This window comes from Apodemus sylvaticus, chromosome 13 (assembly GCF_947179515.1).
Source record: "Apodemus sylvaticus chromosome 13, mApoSyl1.1, whole genome shotgun sequence".
Taxonomy (NCBI): domain Eukaryota; kingdom Metazoa; phylum Chordata; class Mammalia; order Rodentia; family Muridae; genus Apodemus; species Apodemus sylvaticus.
Window position 1 is genome coordinate 29,781,342 of NC_067484.1, and position 23,983 is coordinate 29,805,324.

At 42.3% G+C, this 23,983-nt stretch overlaps 2 protein-coding genes across 5 annotated transcripts in view; one reads left to right on the forward strand and one right to left on the reverse strand.

Moving 5' to 3' along the window:
• Positions 1-986: 986 nt before the first annotated feature.
• On the reverse strand, positions 987-15,376 carry Psmg2 (proteasome assembly chaperone 2). Its single transcript, XM_052155169.1, has 7 exons — positions 15,235-15,376; positions 11,885-12,056; positions 10,182-10,240; positions 8,040-8,158; positions 7,159-7,332; positions 2,569-2,689; positions 987-1,269 (listed from the first exon to the last, which is right to left on the reverse strand). Exons 1-7 carry the CDS (start codon positions 15,289-15,291, stop codon positions 1,177-1,179), a joined length of 795 nt encoding a protein of 264 aa, XP_052011129.1. The 5' UTR covers positions 15,292-15,376; the 3' UTR covers positions 987-1,176.
• Positions 15,377-15,636: 260 nt separating this feature from the next.
• The window catches only part of Cep76 (centrosomal protein 76), a 30,383-nt gene continuing 22,036 nt past the window's right edge, over positions 15,637-23,983 (forward strand). For 2 of the 4 annotated variants that reach the window (XM_052155168.1, XM_052155167.1), the window contains exons 1-6: positions 15,644-15,850; positions 16,780-16,935; positions 18,637-18,712; positions 19,457-19,681; positions 21,476-21,661; positions 23,736-23,833. In XM_052155168.1, the coding sequence (XP_052011128.1) occupies positions 15,788-15,850; positions 16,780-16,935; positions 18,637-18,712; positions 19,457-19,681; positions 21,476-21,661; positions 23,736-23,833 (804 nt within the window). In that variant the 5' untranslated portion in view covers positions 15,644-15,787. Of the gene's footprint in view, positions 15,851-16,779; positions 16,936-18,636; positions 18,713-19,456; positions 19,682-21,475; positions 21,662-23,735; positions 23,834-23,983 lie in introns of all 4 variants that reach the window. The other 2 variants (XM_052155165.1, XM_052155166.1) reach the window with 2 other exon arrangements.

A 23,983-nucleotide genomic window follows, 5' to 3' on the forward strand; every position in this document is an offset into this window, starting at 1 on the left:
TTCTATTAGGAGTAGAACCCTTCTTAGGCCCATTAGTGTTTATTATATGAAACTAGAGACCCTGATGTTCACTGCATATAACTGTTAAATTTTCTTAAGAATTGCTTAGTTTGACCAGATGGCTTCAGATGTGATTGTCTTGTGCATCTGGCCCTAGTGGCCCCTTTAAGAATTCTTAGCTGTTAGGACTTCTTGACCTATGACCTTCAGTGTTGGTTGACTCTTGGATTTCTGGAAACAGGATCAGATATTAAAAAACAAAACAAAAGCAAAAAAATAAAAACAAACAGCTGAGAAAGAGAATTGGGTTAGCAGAGTGAGAAGAGAAGGAAGGCAGTTGGTAGGAAAGACATTGTTAGGAGACCAGCAAGAGAAGCTGAGCTGAGCAGATAGGCTGGAACAGTTATAGTTTGGAAATGTTAGTACGGGGAAGCTGGGAGGAGGGGTTGTTTAAGCAGACTCAGTTGGGGACTGAGGGAGAAACGGTTGGGAAAAACCGGTTTGGAAGAGCAGTTGGGGACGAGATTAGGAAATCTCTCTCCCTTGTCCTTCTTTCACTGCTATCTAGTGTTAGGGGGTGAGACTGGAGTACAGGGGGTAAAGGGTGGGGAAATAAACAAGCCACAAAGTAGCAAAACCCAGCTACGACCCATACCTTTAATCCTAGCACTCCGGAGGCAGAGGCAGCAGAACTGAGTCTGAGGACAGCCTGATCTACACAGTGAGTTCCAGGACAGTACACACAAAACAAATTGGTTTCACAAGTAGTAGTCTTTCCCCTTCCTAGTTTTTTTTTGACTTCACTGTATTAGTTATCAGAATAACGAGATTGCTGATTTAGAAGGGATTGCAGCCTTGTAAGGGTCTGTGGACTTCTGACCTCTTAAACTCCGGTCTCTGTTCTACTAGGCTTGTGATTATTATAGCAGAAGTAGAAAGTTAATACAGTGCTGATGCAAAAAGGGATACTTTTCAGATAAAACCGCTTAGGAAATAAGGTTTATTGTACAGAATTTACATTTTTTGTATATAACAAACATAACCTCTACAACCTCTTTTCTTCGAGGTTTTACTATAGCACTTCTAACATCCCTGGGAAGCACAAATTTCTGTCCAGCACACACCCAACAGCCAGTTTTGTGATCTCTGTGGGGTGAGGGAGAAACTGAAGACAGATCAAAACAGTGCGGGAGGAAGTCCACTGCCGAAGAGCAGCCGCCAGGAGCTGGGGATCTTCCATGGCAAGGTGGCCGCCATGGGGTTGTCACTCTGAAACAAAGGAGATAGTTCAACTTTAGTCTCACCATCAAATCTCTCTTTTGGTCTCTTTTGTAGCTGGTTTTTATTATTAGGAAAACTAAAGCTACAAGTTTTTGTCTTCATATAAAATAAGTTTTACTTCAATAATGTGCCAAAATAGCTACAAATAAACTGTATTAAGTAAATAAAATTCAAGAGGAACATGGGTGGGCATGGCTGTGTACTCCTGCAGTGCCAGCCCTGGGAAGGTGGAGGCAGACAGTTACACAGTTAGTGTACAGTCGTGGTCCATAAGACTTTGTCTATTAAATACAAAGTATGTGTGTGTTGGGGGGGGGTTTAAAAGAACCAAGGTAGCTTACAGATTTGGGCTGGGGGTAGGGATTGAAACAAGAGCTCACCATATAGCTCTGGCTGTCTTAAACCACTCTGTGTAAGGCTGGCTTCAAATTCACATTAATCTGCCTACCTCTGCCTCCCAAGTGCTGTGATCAGGGCATGCAATATCACGCTTGGCCTTCGGTGCTCTGTTAAGGCCACAGGCTCATTTCTCTGGGTATATTGTCTCATGGCAGGGAATAATGATCTAGAACTTGACAAGAGCCACGCTACTGCTCACAGAGCCACGCTACTGCTCACAGAGCCACGCTACTGCTCACAGAGCCATGGCAATACTTTAATTCCCTAAAGCATTGAACTGCACTCTTTTAAGAAGTTGTTTGGGGCAGAGTATGATGGTGCATGTCTTTAATCCAGCACTGGAAGGCAGAGAGAGGAGGATCTCTCTAAATTCGAGGCCAACCTTGTCTACATAGCAAGCTCTAGAACAGCCAGGACTACATAGACCTTGTCTCAAAAACAAACCAGCCAATCAAAACTATAAAACACACAAAACAAAACAGACTGGGTGGCAGTGTCATGGGCCCACGTTTTTAATCGAAGCAATTGGTAGGCACAGGCAGGTGGATCTCTAAGTTCAATGCCAGCCTGGTCTACAGAATGAATTCTAGGACAGCGAAGGCTACACAGAGAAACTCTGTCTTGAAAAACCAAACCAAAGTCATCCCAGTCACTATGACATGTACAGAGGCACTCAGGACTCTCCTGTCTATAAACCTGCCTTAACCAAACACTGAGGTAATAAGTTAACTATTCTCACTTATTTTCAAAAGTTTGGCTCAAACTAAAGCTTATACTGAGATACGTATTTATTGAACAAACTTTCACCTCTTTAGCCTACTTTACACATAACACAAGTACTGGACACATAGTGAATCCGCACAGAGACTTACGCTAGATTAAACTTACACATGGTTTGATTATCTGAAGCCATTCATTAAGATACTCCACAAGGCTGACTGCATCTGGGATGTTGTCCCCTTCTGAAACAAATTTCAGAAGAACTGCCATTTGGATTTCTTTAGAACAGCTACAAGAAATAAAAAGAACAATTCATTGCTTTCTCCTGATACAAGATGCTTACAGTAGTAAGTTAACCTGCCTCATGCTGGACAAGAAAAGACGAAATCCTAAGATTTCTTACCTCCCATTGTCCTACATGTCTGCAGCCTGGGGAATATGTAAGGGTGTGCCTCATTCATTCTCAGGAGAAGCCAGCCTTTCTATAGCCTTAGCTATTACCACAGGAGACACACTCTGTACTACTTCAAAAGCCTACTTTGAGAGTGGTTTTCAGAAGCAAAGAGACTGAAATGAACAGTCTTGTTTAACAGGTCTTCCGGGGCAAAGATTGGTCTCAAATTTGCTACATGGCTGGAGCTGACCTTGCATTCCTGATCCTCCTGACTCCATGTTTCAAGTGCTGGGATTCCAGGTGTGAAACACCAGCTTTGCTCCACTCTTAGTAATCTAAAGTAGTGAAAGAAAACTGGGAGAGAATAAAATAATGAGAAGAAAGGTTATTCCTTATAGATAACTTGTTCTGTTTGAGATAGGGTCTCTATATACCCATCTGTCCTCATCATGTAGACCAGGCTGACCTTCAACTCATAAAGATCCTTCTGCCTCTGCTTCTGGAGTGCTGGATTAAAGGTGTGTAACACCACACCCTCACACTATTTATTGACATCTGCAAATATTATTTTTCACCATCTCCAACCTTATTCATGAATCAGTTGGAATCACACGAGCAAAACAGATGACAGGATTCATCCTCTGGCTGTCTCCCTTAGCAGATGTGTTGAGTACTGGGTTCTAATGCTTCTCATTTGTAAGGAGAACCACGTGCCCTACCCCCATGGACACAGAGGCACACACTGCAATCCTAGCACAATGGAGACTGAATCAGGAAGACTGATGAGCTAGGGTCAGCCTGGGCTATGTGAGATCTGACTCAGAAACAAAAGAAAAAGCACCAGACAGAGAGGCAGAGACTGACAGACTGACCAAACAAGAAGCCTGGCCTTGGGAAATTTCATCCTGCAAGTGTGGTTGAGAATTCAGAGGCCTGAGCCCACAGCTAGACTCACAATCATATTTCTGATTTTTTGCTTGCATTTCACGTCACCTTAGCCTCCCGGCTTATCTCTCCTCCCTCAACTGTGCAGATGCAAGACTGTTTATCCTGTCCCTGCTGTGCTGCAGTCCAGATGGTAGCTGCCAACAGAAAGTTAGGGCAATTACAGGGCATTTTCAGAGATGACCGACAAGTGTCACCTGTTGGACATTATTTAAAAGCAGTTATTTATGTCAAATTTCCATTTTTTTCATTTAATAAGAGGGCAGTATATCTGCTATGGGTGTCTGACTTGTGAAGAAGCAAGAGTGGAGGGCACAAGGAGCGCTCTGCCCCCGCACAGAAGGCATCAGTATGCAAGAGAGGTGAACCGAGAGCAGACTCTGCCAACTAGAGGTGAGGACAAGAAAAGAGAACAAGAGCAGGAGGGAGGCACCCTTCACGGAGCTGTCAAACTGAACTGCCAAAGTTTACTGGGGTCTAGAGAGCAGAGCAGATGGAGGACCCGGAAGGAGTCAGGTGAGGAGACTGGAAGCTCTTGGATGTCCTGTTAAGGAGCAGGAATCAAGTGCTGGATAAAATCAGATGGATTTCATCTGGAGACAGTTGGCACCCACTACCTGCTGATACTGTGTGGGGAGAGCTGAGCTGGTCAGGACAGTGGGTTAAAAGACCATAAGCAGATGCTGCGGAATGAATTGCTCCTTCCCACAATTCATCATGCTGTAACTGAAGCAGGAGAAAGGGTTTTTACTGGGTAACTTAGGCTCATAGAGGTCATAAAAGAGGAGTCCTAATTAAGGCAGATCATGGCTATGCATCAAGAGAACTTTTCTCAGCTATCTACAAGAACAGGAATCTAGTTACTCCACAACTGTGAGAAGAAATGGTTCTATTGTCCTGGGCTATCTGGGCCATCGTACATTGCCAGAGAACTCTCAGCTGTCTGATAGAAGTATCTAGGCTACAAAGAAGACAGGCCAAATGAGGCACAAGGATAACCCAAAGCTGCTGATGAGCCAGGCAGACCAGAGAACATGTAGACCACAGGGCCTCCAGGCTCTGGTCAGACAATGGCTGAGTGGGTGACAGACAAAGAAGCAACAGCTGAAAGAAATGCCCTAGGGGCTAGAGAGAGGGCTCATCAATTAAGAGCACGGACTACTGTTCCAAAGGTCCTGAGTTCAAATCCCAGCAATCACATAGTGGCTCACAACCATCTGTAATGAGATCAGATGCCCTCTTCTGGTGTCTGAAGACAGCTACAAGGTACTTACATATAACAATAAATAAATCTTTGGGTCTGAGTGGTCAAAGGTAACTGGAGCAAGCAGGGCCAACCTGAGGAAGCAGAGGTTCTAAATCCAATTCCCAGCAACCAAATGAATGCTCACAATCATCTGTACAGCTACAGTATACTATTCATATACATAAAATAAATAAATCTTAAAACAAAAAACAAAAAAAAGAAATGTCCTAGGAATAGAGTATGTTCTCAGGAAGGAGAGAAAGCTAGGCTAATACGTAAGTATAGTCAGGTACACACACACACACACACACACACACACACACACACACTCTTCCAGAAAAATAAACTGAAATGTTCAAACAGTATTTTGGAGACAAATCTTAAATATTTTTCGAAATAGAAAACAGGAGGGGCTAGGGAATGTGGCTCAGTGGTAAAGTTCTTGCAGAGGACCTGGGTTAAATCCCTACTTCAGGGAAGGGGGGGCAAAACCATAAAAATCCATAAATAACAAGAAGTTTAATGTTTTGATCAAAACTAAACTCTAATGTGCCACTGACTGTGGGGATTAGCCTGCCAGTGCACAAACTAAAAGAGCTCAAAGTACAGCGTCTGGGGTGAGAGACCATGACTGAATTCTGGCTCCGATATTTATTATTTGTACAGCTTTTAGCAAGTCATTTAGGCTTCCAGTTCTTTAACTGTTTCACTTACGTGGTTAACAAAAGTTTATGTATCTACCGTGAATCAGGCATAAGCAGCCCAGCTGAGTGTCAAGCATCATCAGTAGTGTCCATGTTGCTATTATTTACATTACAATATTAGCAACGATGACTCCACCAGGGTCTATAAAAGCGACCAAGCTGAAGGTCCACTGATTTCTAAGACAGTCCCACAATGTAGCCCTGACTAGCTTAGAACTGTCAATCCTCCTGCCCCAGCCTCCAAAATGTGGGACTTGTAGACATGTGACACTCTGCCCAGTGGGACAGATTTATTAAAATGTCTCTGAACGATAGCAGAACAGGTGTATTTGTCTCTGGCTAGCTCTGGCTTACGTACGTCTGTTTTTGAGGAAGCACAGAGACGGTGCTCATTGTGATCTCTCTTCATAGAAGTGTAGAGGAGGACACATGGTATGGCCAACAGAAGCCTCCTGTAAGCAGCGTCTTCCCTTCATAGCCACGGCTCTGAGATCCATGAACTTAACCAGGCACATGATGGAGGAAGGGAAAGAGGGATGCAAGCATATGGCCAAGAGCACTGTCTACACTGCAGCACCAGGAGCCTCATACCAGACATGGCATGCACGGAAACATCAATGTGCAAGAAGACAGGCTGAGAGAAAGAGGGCAGTGCTCTAGTTCTCACCTTTCCTTTCCTTTACACTTTGTTTATTATTCATAGACAAGTCAAAAGCAACTATATACACATCTAAAACAGTTATAAAGTCATGTTAGTGTGCATGCAGGACACTATCTTTATAAAAAAGGACATTTTGTCTTTATTAGCAGGACACTAATAAAGACAAACTGTGTTGACAGTGTGATGGAGGGACGCAGTGCAGTTGATGTTAGTGTTAAGTTTCAATTAGATAACTTGGAAGTACATGTGTAATTGCCAGGGGATCACGAAGGCTCTCCACAGAAAGCCCAGAAGTCTATTTCAGAGGTAGAGTCCAAGCATGCATGAACTCATGCATGATGCCTGAATTCAGTCCTTTGAACAGCAAACAAGTATAAAACACAAAGGGAAAAGAGAAAAGAATCAGAATGTCCCACTACAAAACATCAACTACCATAAAAGATGACAAAAACAAAAGCTGTAAAACTTGCAGAAAACAAATGGCAAAGTACAAGTCTTTTCTCCTCAGTAACTGTTTAATAAAGGATTAAAGACTATCCAAAGGACAGAGATTATAAATCAGGGTGACAGTACATGCTTTAGTGCATGCACTTTGAGGGGACGGCAGGGGGATCTTGAGTTGGGCTATAACAGTAAGCGGAAGGCCAGCCTGGAGAACAAGCAAATAGGAGGGGGAAGGAGGAAAGCAAGCATGGCGACCTGCAATCCTGGCCAGCACTTGGGAAGCAGGAGGATCGGGGATCAGGCCGGCCTGGGCTTCACGAGACTCTGTATGAATCAACAGTGAGAAACAAACTGAGAAACTCACCTTTCGTCATAGAGTGTTTTTGTGATTCCACCTCCAGGAATGCGAATACAAAACTCAGAATCACTCATCTCAGGGATGCACCGAGTCTTTTCCATTTCTAGCCAGTTTAGGCTCTTTATTTTATTTTGAACACTCTTTTGCAAACAAGGTGTAAGCAGATATCGGAAGGGAGTACTAGAAAAATCATATTATGTTTTTAAAAAATTACAAATACCAGAGAAACCCTGTCTTAAAAAACAAAAGTCAAATCTTAGGGTAATAATGAGAGCAATCCATATCATATTTTATGAAATCTGTAATAAAATATAAAAGCTTCTATTTCTAATAAATTTTGCCTCATTTAATATTTAAGAACTCACTCTAGGGAATCATGTTAGAGTGTTTGCCTGGAGTGTGCAAGGCCCTGGGTTTGACCTCCCGCACAACCACCCCACACCCTCCATACATAATATATCTGTACCACCTCCGCTTGATCTACAGCATGTGTATGCCTCTCTACCATGTACAAACATGACCCCACTGACACACTAGGATACTACAAGGATTTCTACAAATACAAATGTTTGCACATAGGGAAATAAGTAAAGTTGGCTTACTCTTCCAAGCACTTCTATTTAATGTGGGGCTGAGAGTAGTGTGCTCAGCCTCAGAGAGCTTGCTGTGCACAAGGCTCTGGTCTGATCCTCGCGCCATAAGAAGTTCTCTTCCTTCTGCTCAGCTCTACTGGGCTCAGGAGCTAAGCCTACCCACCTACTCTCCTCTCGCCTTTCTTTTACCTTCTTCATTCTAAATTCTAGGTAGGAAAGGATATACTGCTCTTTAATATACCGGACTTTAAATTTTAGAAAACAAATGACCACTGTACAAAGGCAAGGCCATACCTGCGCAGCTGGACATCGTTCCGGTGATAGGAGTGACTGCTTGAGAGAACAACGATCCGGGCACAGCCGCTGCTCTCCACCCAGGCCAGCAGCTTCTCACAGAATGACTTAGATTTATACTTCATATGCCATTAAGATAGCAGAAAGAAAATATGAATTGAGATCTCAGAGTGTCAAGATAACCTATGTAATGCTTTCCCTACCAACCTCACACGACAATGAATGATATGATTTACTAAAACTGAAATGATCAGTACTGTCAAATCCACTTACTTTGTTTTAATAAATCTTTACAATCATAAAATAAATTGTGAAGAATGTAGATTTCTGTCCCTTCTCTCTTGGACTTAACCAACTACATAGTCATCTACAAGGTATTCTTATTATACAGTTCACTGTACTATGATCACAAGGAACTAATCAGATGGACACAGAGTAATGATTATCTGCCTTTGATTCCTCAAAGGAATCAATATTGAGAAGAATGGAAAGAGGAGGGAATGGTAATGACGCCGACTGCAGGATGAAACTGCAAAATGGAGCACATCAGCCTTGACTACTTCTAGAACTGAAAAGCTTGTCAGAAATAACTGAGGAGCACTAAATACATCGGATGACATTCCAAGTCTGTAATAATGTTGTCAGGGTTGCGAATGGTGTTGTGGCTATGGCTGTCCTTGTCTAACAGAAGCGCCTCTTCCCAGGACTGGATGGAATGCTGAGCTTCATCTCATCACGTGCTAGGCAAGTACTCTACCGCTCAGCCAAAGTCCCAGCCCCGTCCTTGTTCCTCAAAGCCTTGGGAACGTTTAAGGATAAAATATACTAGACAAGTGAGCTTGTCCAGCAGCTCAAGGCCCTGGGACTAATCTCTAATGCTGAATACAACAACAGCAACAAAATCAAAACAACACACACACCAAACATACAAATATAAATGCACTACTGTGGAAAAAGAAAACAGCATTAGTGACACAGTGGTGTACTTAAATCACACAGTGTCACACACAGAGAGAACAAGCACACCATTGTGAGGTCCGGATGAACCTCACACAGAGTGCTGAGGAAAGGAAGCCAGCCAGCCAGAAACATCCACTCGGGAGTCAGTCTACCTCATGATGATTGTCATATCACCATGTGTCCTGGGGTGGTCAGTAATATTCTGTTTCATGACTTGGAAGAATCTTACTTGTACTTGTTGCCACATATATTTAGGTAAAATAAATTAAAAAGTACTATACAGTTTTATACTTTTCTTCTATACTCATAACAGGGCACAAGAGCACACACCAGAGAGGTCATAACTCTATATGACTCTATATAACTCTAGCTATATAAGACTCTGGTTTCAAATAACAAAAACAAGAACCTTCTGAATTTCTAACTCCCTGAACAGATAGTGTCTGAGGACCACCACAGGCGCCAGTGTTCCTAGGGCTGGACATGCAGAGCAGCTACCAGCAGAACCCCTACTCATGGCCATGGTCCTATGCACTCACTCTGTGCGGCTACAGAGAATGGACAGACGGGGCTAGAGACTATTTTATCAGACAGCCAGGCAGAGTCTCCCAGGCCCTGGTAAAGGACTGTGCTGTCATTCATTTTGAGATGGGAAGCCTGAGGGTTTCAAGGGAGGTTAGACCATCACTGGTATTGCTGTTGGAAGGGGCAGAGTGATGACAGGACTTTCATGTGACTGGGCAGTGGTGGTTAGAGCTTTTCTGAATTTTCAAGACAGGGTTTCTCTGTGTAGCCCTGCTGTCCTAGAACTTGCTTTATTAGACCAAGTTGGCCTCCAGTTCAGAGATCCACCTGACTCTGCCTCCTGAGTGCTGGGATTAAAGGTGTGGGCCACCAATGCCTGGCTTAGAACATGTTTTGATAAATGACACATCTGAAATTTTTTCTGCAGAGTTACCTGCAGAGAACATGTTAAAACTCGTGAATAATCCACCATTCCTTTCAGTATAAAAATGAAATGATAGTAACACACCTGAAATATGAAATTCTTTATTAAATCAAGCCCTTTCCTAAGTGTATAAAACAATATGAAAGAAATAATGCTTTAGTCTTGATTCTTAATGCTAACGACTGTGTTCTGTCACCATACATTAATGAACTTAAAAAAGTAAGCATACTAACCTTAATAAAGATGGACCTTAACTGAAGCACCACTAACTTCCTTGATGGTAAGGAATACACTACAAAGAGAAGGAGAGAAGGAAATCACAGGATAGAATACAGTGAACAAGTTGCTAAGTTGAAATTATTAATATGACAAATACTATTTAAGTTATAAGAGCTTTTGCACTTAAATGTTTTCAACAATAAAAACATAGGCTTCAGGGCTGGTGTTCAAGTGTGAAGATCAATCTTGTTTAAGTGACTATATCTGGAATCAACTCAAACCCAAGCAGCTAGGCACACCTGTGAGGGATTTTCTTAACTGGTTGGTTTGAGGTGGGAAGATGCTTCCTTCTGGTGCAGCCCATATAAGAGGACACAGAAGAAGGAAGCTTTTGTTTTTTGCCTGCTTGCCCTCACACTGGCAAGTTCATCAGTCCTGTTGCTGAGGCATTCCTTTGCTGATATTAGAGCATCTAGCTTCATGGACTAAACAACTCCTGAATTCTTGGCCTTTTGAGACAGCCATTGTTGGAGCAGCTAGAACATAGCCTGTCAGCCACTCTAATATATCATGCATATCTTCATTCTGTCAGTTCTGTTGATCTAGAGAACCATGACTATTATGCTATGTATTTATACTCATGGTGGATGTGGGGGCTCACCTGTAATTCCACCTCTCAGAAAGTGAAGACTAGAGATCTCTGGAGCAAGCTAGCTTAGCCAGACTAGCTGTATCATTGGACTCTGGGTTTACCTGACTCTGCCTCAATGAATAAAGTGCAGAGTGTTCAAGGAAGACTTCCCGATGTCAACGTCCAGCCTCCCACACATGTGTACACTTTCCACAACAAATGTGTGAACACACAAGCATATACACACACAAGGAAAAGCATCAAAAGCTCTATGCCCTTTCCAATTGCTGTCCTGTATCTCCTTCCTTTAGGGCTTTTTTACCCCCAAAGATTATTTTATGTATATGAGCACACTGTAGATGTTTACAGACACACCACAAGAGGGCATCGGATCCCACTACATATGGTTGTGAGCCACCATGTGGTTGCTGGGAACTGAACTCAGGACCTCTGGAAGAACAGTCGGTGCTCTTAACCCCTGAGCCATCTCTCCAGCCTGAGGGCTTGTTTTATTTTGTTGTTTTAAAACGAGTCCATAAAATGCATCCAGGTTAGTCTGTTCAAGCAATCATCCTGTTTCAAGTCTACTGTGCAGCTGGACTGTAAGAATGTGCCACCATGTCTGAATTATAGAATCTTTTTAATTTTTTAAGTTTTAAAAACTTGCTGGTGTATAACTAAGTTATACACACACCCTTAAGGGCAGTGCCCATGGAGTCCAGAAGATGTCTGATCCTCTAGGGCTGGAGTTACAGCCTGATGTGGTGATGGGAGCTAAACTCAGGTCCTCTGGAAGAGCAGCAAGTATTCTTAATCCTGAGTCATCTCTCCAGCCCCACTGTGGCTTTAAGTTAGCACAAAGTAGCACATAGCATTTTATACATAGTGTCACTGTGCTTTGTCCCTGAGAGTTTATTCCCAGTTTAAAAGAACTCACACTGGACACAATTATTCACACCTGTAATTCCAGTATTCGGGAGGCAGAGGCAGGAGGGCCACAAGTTCCAGAAAAGCCTGTGCTATACAGTGAGACCCCATCTCAAATAACTAAATACTCTATCGTAGGAAAAAATGTCATAGACATACCTTCAGTATTTATACTGAGTTCATTTGAATTTTCTTCTTCAGTTGCATATGGATTGTTTCCAACCATTGGTACCAGGCAATCAGTATAGAAATAACCAATCTTATACATGTTCAGTGTAGAAATAATCAAATCTATTGCAAGCTGGCCAACATTTCCAACGGATACTGCTGGCTGAAATTAAAAAGATATGCTCTATGAATCACCAAAATTAGCAGCATTGTTAAGTTTAGATAGCAAAAGTACTGACTGCTTATGCTCAGGCACACAGCAAGACACTGATTGTTTTACAAAATAAAACAAAACTTTCTGCCCTTGTGGAGTTTCCATTCTAGCAAGGAAGTGGTTCATCTGTGATAAACAGTCAAACAGACTGTCGTGAAAAAATATAGTATATGCATGAATACCACTCTTAAGTAGTATGATGAAGGAAAGGCTGACTGTAGGTGACAAATGGTTACATACTTGAAAAAGGCAGAGTGGAGAGCCTTTTGAAATAGTTGAAAATAGTACTTTAAAAAAAAAAGATTTATTTATTTATTTAGTGTATATGAATACACTGTAGATGTTTACAGACACACCACAAGAGGGCATTGGATCTTATTACAGATGGTTGTGAAATACCATGTGGTTGCTGGGAATTGAACTCAGGACCTCTGGACGAGCAGTCAGTGCTCTTAACCACTAAGCCATTTCTCCAGCCCAAAAATACTATTTTCCAAGTAATACAAAGCAGTGGAAGGGCCCTGAGGTATGAACAGCCAACAAACCTTGATGGTCTTTCAGTTTACTTGTTATACTATCTACTCCAGAGGTTGGAGCGACTGTTTGCCCACATTAGAGACACACACACACACACACTCACTCATATGCAGTTCCATGGCTTCAAAGTGCCAAATGTCTTACCTATAACCCACAAAGGCATTTAGAGCGCCAGTCTACTGGACACACCACAAGGTTAGGGAACAGGTCACTCACATCCAGCATGTACAAAGCTAAATTTCTGCCTGAAACTTGTACTATTTTGTATTTCACTAAAGAGCTATATTATTTGTTGGCTTAAAACAGAAATTTTGTTTCTTGTCTTTTACTAGTTATATCCAATATATAAATATATAAATAACTGAATTAATTTACCACCAAAATATCTTTTTGTGCAGCACAAGCGCATGCGTGCGAATGCAGCCGCATGGTGTGTGCACAGGTGCTTGTCTGGAGCCTCGGGAACAATGCTGGGTCTGGGCACCTTGCTTCACTACTGTCTTATTTCCTTCAGACAGGATCTCTTACTGAAGCCAGAACTAGTGACCAGGAGGGCCCAGTGAACCTCCTGTCTCTGCCCTCCATGTGCCAGTGACACCAGACCCTCAAGCTTGGGTTACAAGATCTCTCACTGAGTCATCTCCTGAAGCTCTGGTTTTTTGTTTTGTTTTTGAATATAGTCTATGTATGTGTCCCAAGGCAAGAAACACAACTGCCATCCAGCTTCAGCCAATGGCTCCTCATTGTCAGCCTTTCTGGACATCAGTCTTCCCTGAGCACTTGCCCATGATTCACAGGTATTTCCTACCACACTCCTTGGTTACTTCCCATAATTCCCTTAAGGATTTTGCTACTTTGAGGTAGGAATCTCGGTCTCATCCCACCAGCATGTAAGATACTTCAGTATTTCTTTTTCTTTTTTTTTAATTACATTTATTTTATTTTTAAGACAGGGTTTCTCTGTGTTGCCTTGGCTTTTCTGGAACTCACTCTGTAGATCAAATTAGCTTTGAATTCACAGAGACCTGCCTTTTTCTGGTAAGATTAAACATCTGCGCTACCAACACCACCTGAATTGTACTTTTATTCTTTTAAAAAAAAATTGTACTTTTAACATTGCATAGTACCCAGACTTCTCAGAAGTCTACAGAACTAAAATTCTCTAACAGTTGTCCGCTACCGTGTAAAAATAAACTTTACCTCTGAATTAATCCATGAACACATATGCCCTACCTCTGTGGTTCCCAACCTTCCTAACACAGTTCATAGTAACCCACAACCATGAAATTATTTTTGTTTCTATTTCATTCCTGTAATTCTGCTACTGTTATGAATGGTAATGTAATATTTGATGTTTCCAATGGTCACCTTGTGATGGGGTCGAAACCCATAGGTTGAGAACCTCTGCTCTACCACCTCCTCTCCGTTCATTTGACCACCCTGCCCCCACCAGAGCATTTTTCACCATTTCACTAATAACTACTTAACCACTGACCATCCATGTGTCAAACACCTAAATGAACACTTTATGCTTTACTTGTTTGATACTTGAATAAGAGATATCCCCCCTTTTATATTACTTTAAACAATACATTCTCCTCTGCTGCCTTGTAGGTCACAAGGCTTCAAGCCTATTCTCACTACAAGTCATTCTAAATTTGCAGTATTCCAGGAATATGTGCCTCTATTTTAGATATCTATTTTTTTTAGACTCTTAAGCCCATGTTTTTGGTCACTAATTTTCCTAAAAGATCAAAAGCCCTTGTGTTTCTGTCAACTTTTTAAATTTTAAAGATATTTTAAAATGATGTGTCTGTCTCTGAGTACATGCATATGGGAGTGCAAATACCCTCGTTGGCCAGAAGGGGGTGCCAGGGACCCTGGAGCTGTGAGTCTTTAAGAATTCCATCCCCTGTAAGCCATACAGGCTCTAAATCCTGAGCCATTTCTTTAGCTTCTTCCCCTCAGGTTTATTGTTCTTGTTGATTTGCTTATTTATTGGGAAAGGTCTCCTTCAGGCTGGCCCGTAGATGCCTTCCAACCTCACGATTGAAGTGCTGGGAATACAGGCTTGCTCACACCACTCCCAGCCTTCCTCAGGTCCATGATTTTAAGTCTTTCTTTTTTTTCAAACTCTGTCTTATTTATTGCTCTTACTGATATACACGTGTTTCTAGCTACACTGTAAACTTTGATGACAAGCACCTCGGGATGACTTAACAAGGATAATTCCACAACTGCCTGTTTGGATACGATCAGCTCTCTAATGCAACTGATGGCCTAGATCAATACGGACCCAAACTACATAAAAACACTTTGACGGATAAAACAGGGACTCCCCGGTGCGACTTATATGCAATGTATCTGCAATCTACAAACATTACAGCTGACAGGCAACGGAGTTTCAGCTAGCAGACAGGCCTCGATAGCACTGACAAAGGTGCTAATTGGACAGCCGCCTCTAGGGATAACCACCTCCAGGTTTGTTTTCAGGCTTAGAGCCAGAAGCAAAACATGTGCCCGGCTCTAAAGCCAGGTGGCGCTTCCCAGGTCGGGGTGGCGAAAAGTGTCAACTCAAGTAGAGACTCACCATCAGGAGTGTGAAGTTCGTTAGGTCGGGGACTGACTCCCCGCAGGGAATGAACATGACTGCGGTGGGCGTGTGAGAAGTTCCGAGCGCCGGCCGGGACAGCGAGGCCACCTCCTTGGGACAGAAGGCGGAACTCGCGATCCACCGGGGTCCTTCGGGTCCTTCGGGTCCGGCAGGCGTCCAGCGCGCTGCCTGCGCCCAGCGCCGGACGAAGCTCGAGCGCGCGGCGGGTGGCGCTCCCCGGGGGCGTAGGTCAAGGACTGGCGACGGAGGACGTGGAGACCGCGCATGCGGGATCCACGAGGAGGCGGCGCGGTGGACAGCGTCGATCAGGCAGCTCGCAGGTCAGCCCCGGCGCCTGTCAGTCCGCACCGTTTGAAGACAGTTAGTTGTGGCGCCGCGGCTGCCGGGTTCCCGCCCTGCCAGTCTGACGCGGCCGCTGCGCTTTGTGCTCCGCCTGCCACTGATGCTGCGCGGCCCGGACGACGGGCTCCGCCGCCGCTGCTGCACCGTGTGAGGTGGAGAGTAGCGGCCGTGAGGCGCCAGCGCCGGCATGTCGCTGCCTCCGGAGAAAGCCTCGGAGCTGAAGCAGCTCATCCACCAGCAGCTGAGCAAGGTGAGGAGCTCGGGCGGACCGGCCCGGAGCCCGAGCTGTGGAGCGGGCGCGGGCCGGCAAGCTTCGGTCGGGTGTGAGACCCGAGGGAGCGCTGAAGGCTCTGCAGCCAGTGTGGAGAACCGGAGGCGGTCCCGGCGCTTTCCAGGTGTCCGTGTACAAGTAGCCCTAGGCTAGATGTTTAGGGTTACTTTCCGCCAGGAACCCCGGTTGCAGTAGAAAGTTATGGGAGACGGGGCGCTCAAATGACTGACAAGGAATGCGTTTACCCCACTCGGGGCTTCCAGGAGACTTGGCAGCAGCACTCAACTGCTGGCTGTAAGCTGAAGTAATAAAGCCTCTTTATGGTGTGTTGGTGCGCCAGGGCTTGGGCCAGAGTCTCTGGCTTTTGTCAAATCCTCAAAACAGTCTCGCTTTTCCATCGCATGGGCAAGGAAATAGACGGACTAATTAGAGTTGCAAGTTGAATAAGCGAGAAAGCTGAAATTGCCTCCTTCCAGGTCTGTGTTCTGTTGATTATTCCCCACCCCACCCCCAAATAATTGCTTCCATTGACTTATTTGCGGGTAACCAGCAATAAAGGTTGATAACCAACCAGCTCAGATTGCTTCTAGTATGTTGCTCAAGAGTTTCACGTCTTAAAGAGCTCCATTTTATTGGCATTGGGCATTTGCCATTAGTTTTAGAAGCCTAAAACTCTACAAGTGGTATTTATCTACTTTATGTTATAAGTTGTTTTTGTGTGTTTTGTTTTGTTTGAGACAGGGTTTCTTTGTGTAGTTTTTCTGGCTGGCCTGGAAATCTATATAGAGCAGGCTGGCCTGGAACTCAAGATATCGGCCGCCCTCTGCCTCTCAGGTGCTAGGAATAGAGGCATGCACCATCACCACCAGGCATCATTTTGTAAACTGTAATGTGGGTTTTCTCCATAGATGGATGTCCATGGCAGAATAAGAGAAATTCTTGCAGAGACTATACGAGAAGAATTAGCACCTGATCAACAACATTTATCAACAGAAGATCTGATCAAAGCTCTCAGACGTCGAGGAATCATCGATGATGTAATGAAAGAACTTAATTTTGTAACTGTAAGTAATTTTCTAAGTAAACAAATTGAAAGTGTGAATACTTGCCTGTGTCTAACAGTTTCCTGGGTCTATACTTGTGGCTTCTCTTAAAACCACCATAAGTTCATTCTGTCTCTTAATAGCCATTTTTCTTAATTTTAAGAAGACTTTAAGAAGACTTTATGTGTACAGCTGTTTTGCCTACATGTAGGTGTGGTGCCCACAGTGTTCAGAGAGGGTTGTGGTCCTCTGGAACTGGAATGAGCCACCATCACTACCTTGGAGGAATAGATCTCAGGTCCTCTGGAAGAGCAGCAAGGGATCTAAACTGCTGAGTCATCTCTGCTGCTGCTGCCCCTGTAATGGTCTAACTTCTGGTGCTTTTGTGTTTTCAGACAGGCTTTCTCTGGCCTGAAACTCATTTTATAGACCAAGGATGGCCTCAAATTCACAGAGATCGCCTGTTGTCTGCCTCCCGAGCGCTGGAACTAAGGGCATGCATTCATTGTCACTGCCTGGTTCCTTTTCTGAGGTTGGCCCCACCATGAGTTGGCAAATAGAGCTCTTGAGATAGGAGTTGTTAGACACTATATTTCTTTTTCTGACATGACAGAAACTTCTGCTATTCTGTAGATCTCTAATTTATTTAGGTAAGGTCTGTTTTAAAACAAATACACTCACCAAATTCCGTAAGAAAAGGGCTGGCTACATTAAAACCCCTCATTTCTCTGTACAAAAAGGTCAGTCAGTAATGGGATGTCTCCCAGTGCATTTAGTAAATAGGCCTTATTTTGAAAATGAGGCAATAATGAAAAACTGTGACCTCAATACAGGAGTAATATTCTACTAAAAATAGGATGGACTTCATAATACTCTAGAGAATTGGGTATGTTAATACACGAGCCTTTTTTGGGTTTTGAGGTTTCCAAACCCAAAACTGACCTATTAACAGCTTCTGCTGCATAAATGTTACTTTTTAAAAATCAGTTCATGGCGGGTTGAAGAGATGGCTCAGTGGTTAAGAGCACTGCCCTTCCAGAGGTCCTGAGTTCAATTCCCAGCAACCACCTCTTGACTCACAATCATCTGTAATGGGATCTGATGCCTTCTGTTGGGTCTAAAGGGAGTGACAGAAATACTGTATGATCCTGGCTGGCTGGCCTATATATATATATGTATGTATGTATATATATATATATATATATATATCACTGTGCCAAGGCTAGCCTTAAACTCACAGATCCACCTGCCCTTTCCTCCCAAATGCTGGATGTACAGGGTTTAAAGGAAGTTTGGCCTAATGTAAGGTATCAATTTGTTTTTTAAAGCCAGGCTTGGCATCTCATGCCTTTTGTCCTGGCACTCAGGAGGCAGAGATAGGCAGAGCTCTCTGAGTGCAAGGCCACCCTTGTCTACATGCAGTTAGCCCTTAGTGGATGGCAAGACATAAAGACAGTTTAATCTCTTCATATTAGACTTTTACCAGTTAGATCTCTTTGATATAAGGAATCTTTTCATTTTAATTGGGCTAGAAAAACAAAGGCTTTGGTTTGGTTTTGTCTTTATCTTTTGACTTTGGAGGCAGCATGACCTAATCCCTTCCTAGGGTGGAAGGCTTTTGAAAGCCTTTACCTATAGTGTTCTCTTCTATCAATGCAAGTTTCTTAGCTAGAACTTTTTCTAACATTTTCTAATTTGTAATTTTTTTCCCTACTTTTCCAGGATAGTGTTGATCAAGAACTCCCTTCTTCTCCAAAGCAAACCGTTGGTTTTGATAAACAGTCAACATTAAAAAAAAGTATGTATATACTTAATATATTTTCAACATAAACTTAGTTGTGCTTGGTAATGGACATATGGTATATTTGGCATTTGATAAATATTTCAAGTGTTTCTTTTTAAAGCGAAGTACTTAAAAGTTGTCATTGTAACCAACGTAACGTAAAACTTTGATGTTGCTTTGTATTAGATATATGAGATTTACTATCTGATATTTTTGGTCAAAAAACCAGGAGCACTGATTTCTTATGTTTTAATGACATATTTTATAAAAACTGTAAGAGCAGATTTGGTGTTCACATCTTTAATCCTAGTGCCCCAGAGGCAGTGTAGGTGGATCTCTGTGAATTCAAGGTGAGCCTGGACTCCATAGTAAAGTTCTAGGACAGCCAGGGATTCACAGAGAAACCCTTTCTCAAAAACATAAAATAAAATAAACCAGAATCTTTGCTTTTTTAGTGGTCAAATGCTTATTTGATAAATGCAGTTACTAACTTGGTACTTACTGGCTAAGTTGGCTTGAAGAGGTAATTATATACTTTATAAACAGCTAAAAAGCAAAGGTACTCCTGGCCTTTAATTCCCCAGAAAAGAGTACCTTTTTAAATATTTTCCCTTCCCTCACACAAGTGGTTCTGCTCCATAGTGAAGTTGTTGATTATTTTTTTTTATCCTTGTCCTTATCTGTCAAGCTTTTTGTAATGTCTGGATGACATATGTTCAGTTACTCGGCAGTCTCCTCATATGTTGCTACACTTTACAGCTAATATTGATCCAACACGGAGGTATCTTTACCTTCAGGTTTTGGGTGGAAAAGCTTTCTTGGAACATCTGCAAGAACCTGAGCCTTTGCCGGGACAAATCTGTTCAACTTTCACTTTGTGTTTACATTATCGGAACCAACGTTTTCGCTCAAAACCTGTACCCTGCGCTTGCGAGCCAGACTTCCATGATGGCTTTTTGCTTGAAGTTCACAGAGAAAATTTAGGTAAGAAACAATAGTGGTGTCTAATTAAATGCGTTTGCTTTTCATTGTAGACCAACTTCTGTTAGAGGGATTGTAACCCCTGGCCTGGTGGCTTAGTTTATAATCCCAGCCTCAGGGCACAGTCCCCCCCCCCCATTCTATTTTTTATTTAAATGAGCTCTTTTCTGCTTCTTCCTTTATTTACTAATTTTCTCTCACTTCTTTTTGCTGTATTGATTGATTGATGGTCTTTGTAGGTAAGTGCTTATGCTTCTCGTGTGCGCAGGCTGTGTGCCTTCAAGTGCTAGAGTTGCAAGCGTGCGCCTCCACACCTAGTTTTATAATGTAAAAGTCTAAGTTTGAGTCTGGTTGTAGTGGGTCATGCTTATAATATTAACACCTAGGGAGTTCAGTCAGGAGAGGGGAGTCAAGGCAGGAGGATTGCAAATTGGAGGCCAGCCTAGACTACAAAGGGAGGCCATGTCTCAAAAACACAAAACAAAAAAGTTTATATAGTAAAAACTGTAAAGCAATCAAAATTGCAGAAGTGGCCTAAATAATTTAAATGCCTTTAAAAGATGCTTCAAACTTTTTTTTTTTAACCCTTTTCCTTTATTTTCTTGAGATATAGTCACATGTAGCACAGGCTTCCCTTGACTCAGTGTATGGCCAAGGATGACCTTAAGTTTCTGAGACCATGGCCCACACCCATGCATCTAGTGCACGAATCTTAGGCGTGTGCCAGCACGTGAGTGCACATCTGCAGCTGCAATAATAGGTAGGATGCCACAATCACCCAGCATTTCTGTGGGTTCTGTAGGTCTGAACTCTGATCCTTGTAACTGTGGCACATATTTTAACCACCAAGCCATCTCTTCTGCCCTGGGTCTTTCAGTTTTATATAGACAATACTGTGATCATTTCTGGAGTTGAATTCCGAATGCAATTTGAGGATAAATGTTGGCATTTGTTTGCTTTTTTTAAGTTTTGTTTTATGTGTATGGGTCTTGTGCCTGCACATGTGTGTGGACTATATGTGTCATGCCCACAGAGGTCAGAAGAGGGCATCAGATTCCCTGGAACTGGAGTTACAGAAGGGTATGAGCTGCCTGCCATATGGGTGCTGGGAACTGAATGCAAGTCCTCTGCAAGGATAAGTGCTTTTAGCTACTAAGCCACCTTTCCAGCCCGTGGATTTTTAGGATCTTTAGGTTTCTTTTGTGTGTATGTGTGTGTGTGTATTTCTTTTTTTAGGTCTCTCTCTCTCTCTCTCTCTCTCTCTCTCTCTCTCTCTCTCTCTCTCATCAGTCTTATTATGTATCCCTGACTGGCCTTGAACTCGCACATCTACCCACCTCTACCTTGAGAGTGCTGGGATTGCCCCACTCCCAGCGGATGGCTCCTTTTTTTGTAGTAGTATCGCATGCTGTAATTAAGTCTTCTCATGAATCAGAAAGGCCCGACTACTCTAAATAGCATAGCTAAATAACTTCCAAGTAACTCCTCGTCCTGTCAAGTCAGTCAGAGAAATGGGATTTTTTTTCCCAGATTCTGGCATGCCGTCATTAGTTCATAATGCCAAATTAGTTCATTGGATGTCAGCTTACTATCTAGTTACATTTTTAGTAAAAGTGTGTGTATCTGTGTGTACACCTGCCTGCTTGTGTGTGCACACGTGCATGTAGTTGGAGATGGAATCCAAAGCCTTGGGCATGTTAGGTGACTACTGCCACTTAGCTGCATCCTTAGCTTGTAAAATTACTCTGTTTCTAAGTAGTATGTAATACATTTCTTTTCTCTGGTTTGTGTTGCTAGGTGATGGAACTAGAATGGCTGATTCAACAACAATGTTATCAATAAGTGATCCAATTCACATGGTACTAATCAAAACAGACATATTTGGTGAGACCACTTTAGTTGCATCCTATTTTCTGGAGTGGAGATCAGTTTTGGGCTCAGAAAATGGAGTGACCAGTCTGACTGTGGAGCTCATGGGTGTAGGTATGGTGATTAGAGTCACTCTTGGCTTTCTGTAAATACTTATGTTTGTAAATACATTTTATTTTGTCAAAATGGCTTTATAGGGCGAAAGCTGTAAAGCAAGGCTTCACTAAGTTGTCTTAGGGGGTATCTTGAAGAATGCCACTATAGTTTTTCAAAGTCAGCCTAGTTTAGCCTAGGGATTTTATTTTTCTGAAAAATGAAATTTTGGAGGTGCAAGGTTTCTTTTTTGTTAAATAAATATAAGGTAATGCCAGGCGGTAGTGGTGCACGCCTTTAATCCCAGCACTTGGAAGGCAGAGGCAGGTGGATTTCTGAGTTTGAGGCCAGCCTGGTCTACAGAGTGAGTGCCAGGACAGCCAGGGCTACACAGAGAAACCCTGTCTCGACAAAACCAAATATATGTGTGTGGGGTGTGTGTGTGTGTATGTGGTTATAAAGAAAAGCAGGAGTCCTTTAAAGGCATGGATCTATGTGTGCTGTGTGTGTATGTGTGTGTGTGTGTGTTTGTGTGTGTGTGTGTGTGTGTGTGTGTGTGTGTGTGTGTGTGTGTGTGGTTATAAAGAAAAACAGGAGTCCTTTAAATGCATGGATCTGTGTGTGTGTATGCTTCTTTCTGGTATACCTTAGAGTACAGCACATCATTGTAACTACAGTAATGGGAGAGGAGATTCTAGTTATTTTGTTTTTGATTATGGCCGGGATTTCAGTGTATCCAGGCCTGTCCTTGAGTTCCCTATATAAGCCAGTTGGCCTGCTTCTGCCAGGATTATTGCGTGTGCCACAATGTGGTCCCTGGGAATGAGTACATGTTCCTCTAGCCCCTTACAGCAGACAAGTAAGATTTGGAAGAGGTACTAGCTTGTTCAGTGTTAGTAGCAATGAATAGTGAAGGACGGTTATACATTCATTATCTTATCATTACTTCCTTGGCGTTTTGCATATATTAGCTCATCAAATGAAGAAAGCCAAAACCTGCTAATGTTTATGTAGAATATATCATGAAGTTGCATTGGTGTTACAGATTATCCATAAGAGTTTTTATCCATGGTTTTGGTTTTAGTTTTTCAAGACAGGGTTTCTGTATATAATATCCCTGGCTGGCAGTCCTGGGCCTCCTTTGTAGACCATGCTGGCTTTGAACTCACAGAGATCCACCTGCCTCTGATTCTCCAGCACTGGGATCAAAGGTGTATGCCACTTTGCCCTGGCTGCATAAGATTTTTTAAGTGATTTCCAGTTCTTTGTCTTCAAAAATAGCCCTGTGTCTGGAGAGATAGCAGGTGGTTGAAGGTACTGCCTGCTCTTGTAGAGGACCCAAGACCCTCTTCATTTACAAGGCCCTGTACCTGATCAACCTTCAAGGGCACTGGGAACATAAAGTGCACACAGCGCACATACATACATTCAGGCAAACATGTATAACTGTAAAATTGACAATTCAAAATCAAGCAATAAAAATAGGCTTAACATGGTAATTATAACAGTGACCTGGAAGGAAGTATATACCAATTTGCTGAAGAAATATCAAATAGTTCTATTGTGAAATACATATACATGTATTATACATATAATATATATATTATATATACACATCATGGATTGAAAGCATATTGTGTAAAAGAAAGGGTAAATGGAATTACTGTATATTTTATGTATTATATGTATATTACTGTATATTTCTGATTTTCATGGAGACAAAATGGGACATTAACAATTGCTTTACTTTTGAACTTAATGCAAAGTCTAGTTGGAATTAATAGTTAGTAAAAATAAAAATTTAAGAATTTCAAATCCATGAGGTTAGAAATTTTTCTTAAAATGCTTTTAGAAAATTAAGAATATATTTAATATTAAGTATGTGCTTCAGTAAAAAAATAAAAGCCATTTTGATTTAGTTTACTTTTAACATTTTAATTCACTTTTAGTGTGCGTATGAGGTGCAGTGTTGCGTACTGTCACTCTTAGGTGATCAGTTATTTTGGGTAGACTTTGACTAAATATCATAGTACTGAAAGTTCCATCTTTTGAATAGAGTTTAAGTAGAGTTGTAAATATTTATTTTTATTTATAGGTACAGAATCAAAAGTTTCCGTGGGAATTTTAAATATAAAACTTGAAATGTACCCCCCACTCAGCCAGACACTGTCTCAGGAAGTAGTGAACACACAGGTAAATCTCTCTTCCTCTTTTGCATGTGCTTCAATGGTAGTAAATATTTACCTTAGATGTTTATATTTGTACTAAAATAGTTAACAGAAGGGATGGGAAAGGAGTTATAAAGCTGGGGCTGTGGTGTAGCTTAGTGGTAAGTGCTTGCTT

Bases quoted from the DNA above. Each gene is read 5' to 3' on its own strand.
- Psmg2 (XM_052155169.1), bottom strand. From the start codon at position 15,291: ATGTTCATTCCCTGCGGGGAGTCAGTCCCCGACCTAACGAACTTCACA. The intron at 12,057-15,234 runs GTGAGTCTCTAC...TTTTAATTTCAG, and splicing joins CGAACTTCACACTCCTGATG to CCAGCAGTATCCGTTGGAAA. The intron at 2,690-7,158 runs GTGAGTTTCTCA...TATTTCTTGTAG, and splicing joins AAAACACTCTATGACGAAAG to CTGTTCTAAAGAAATCCAAA.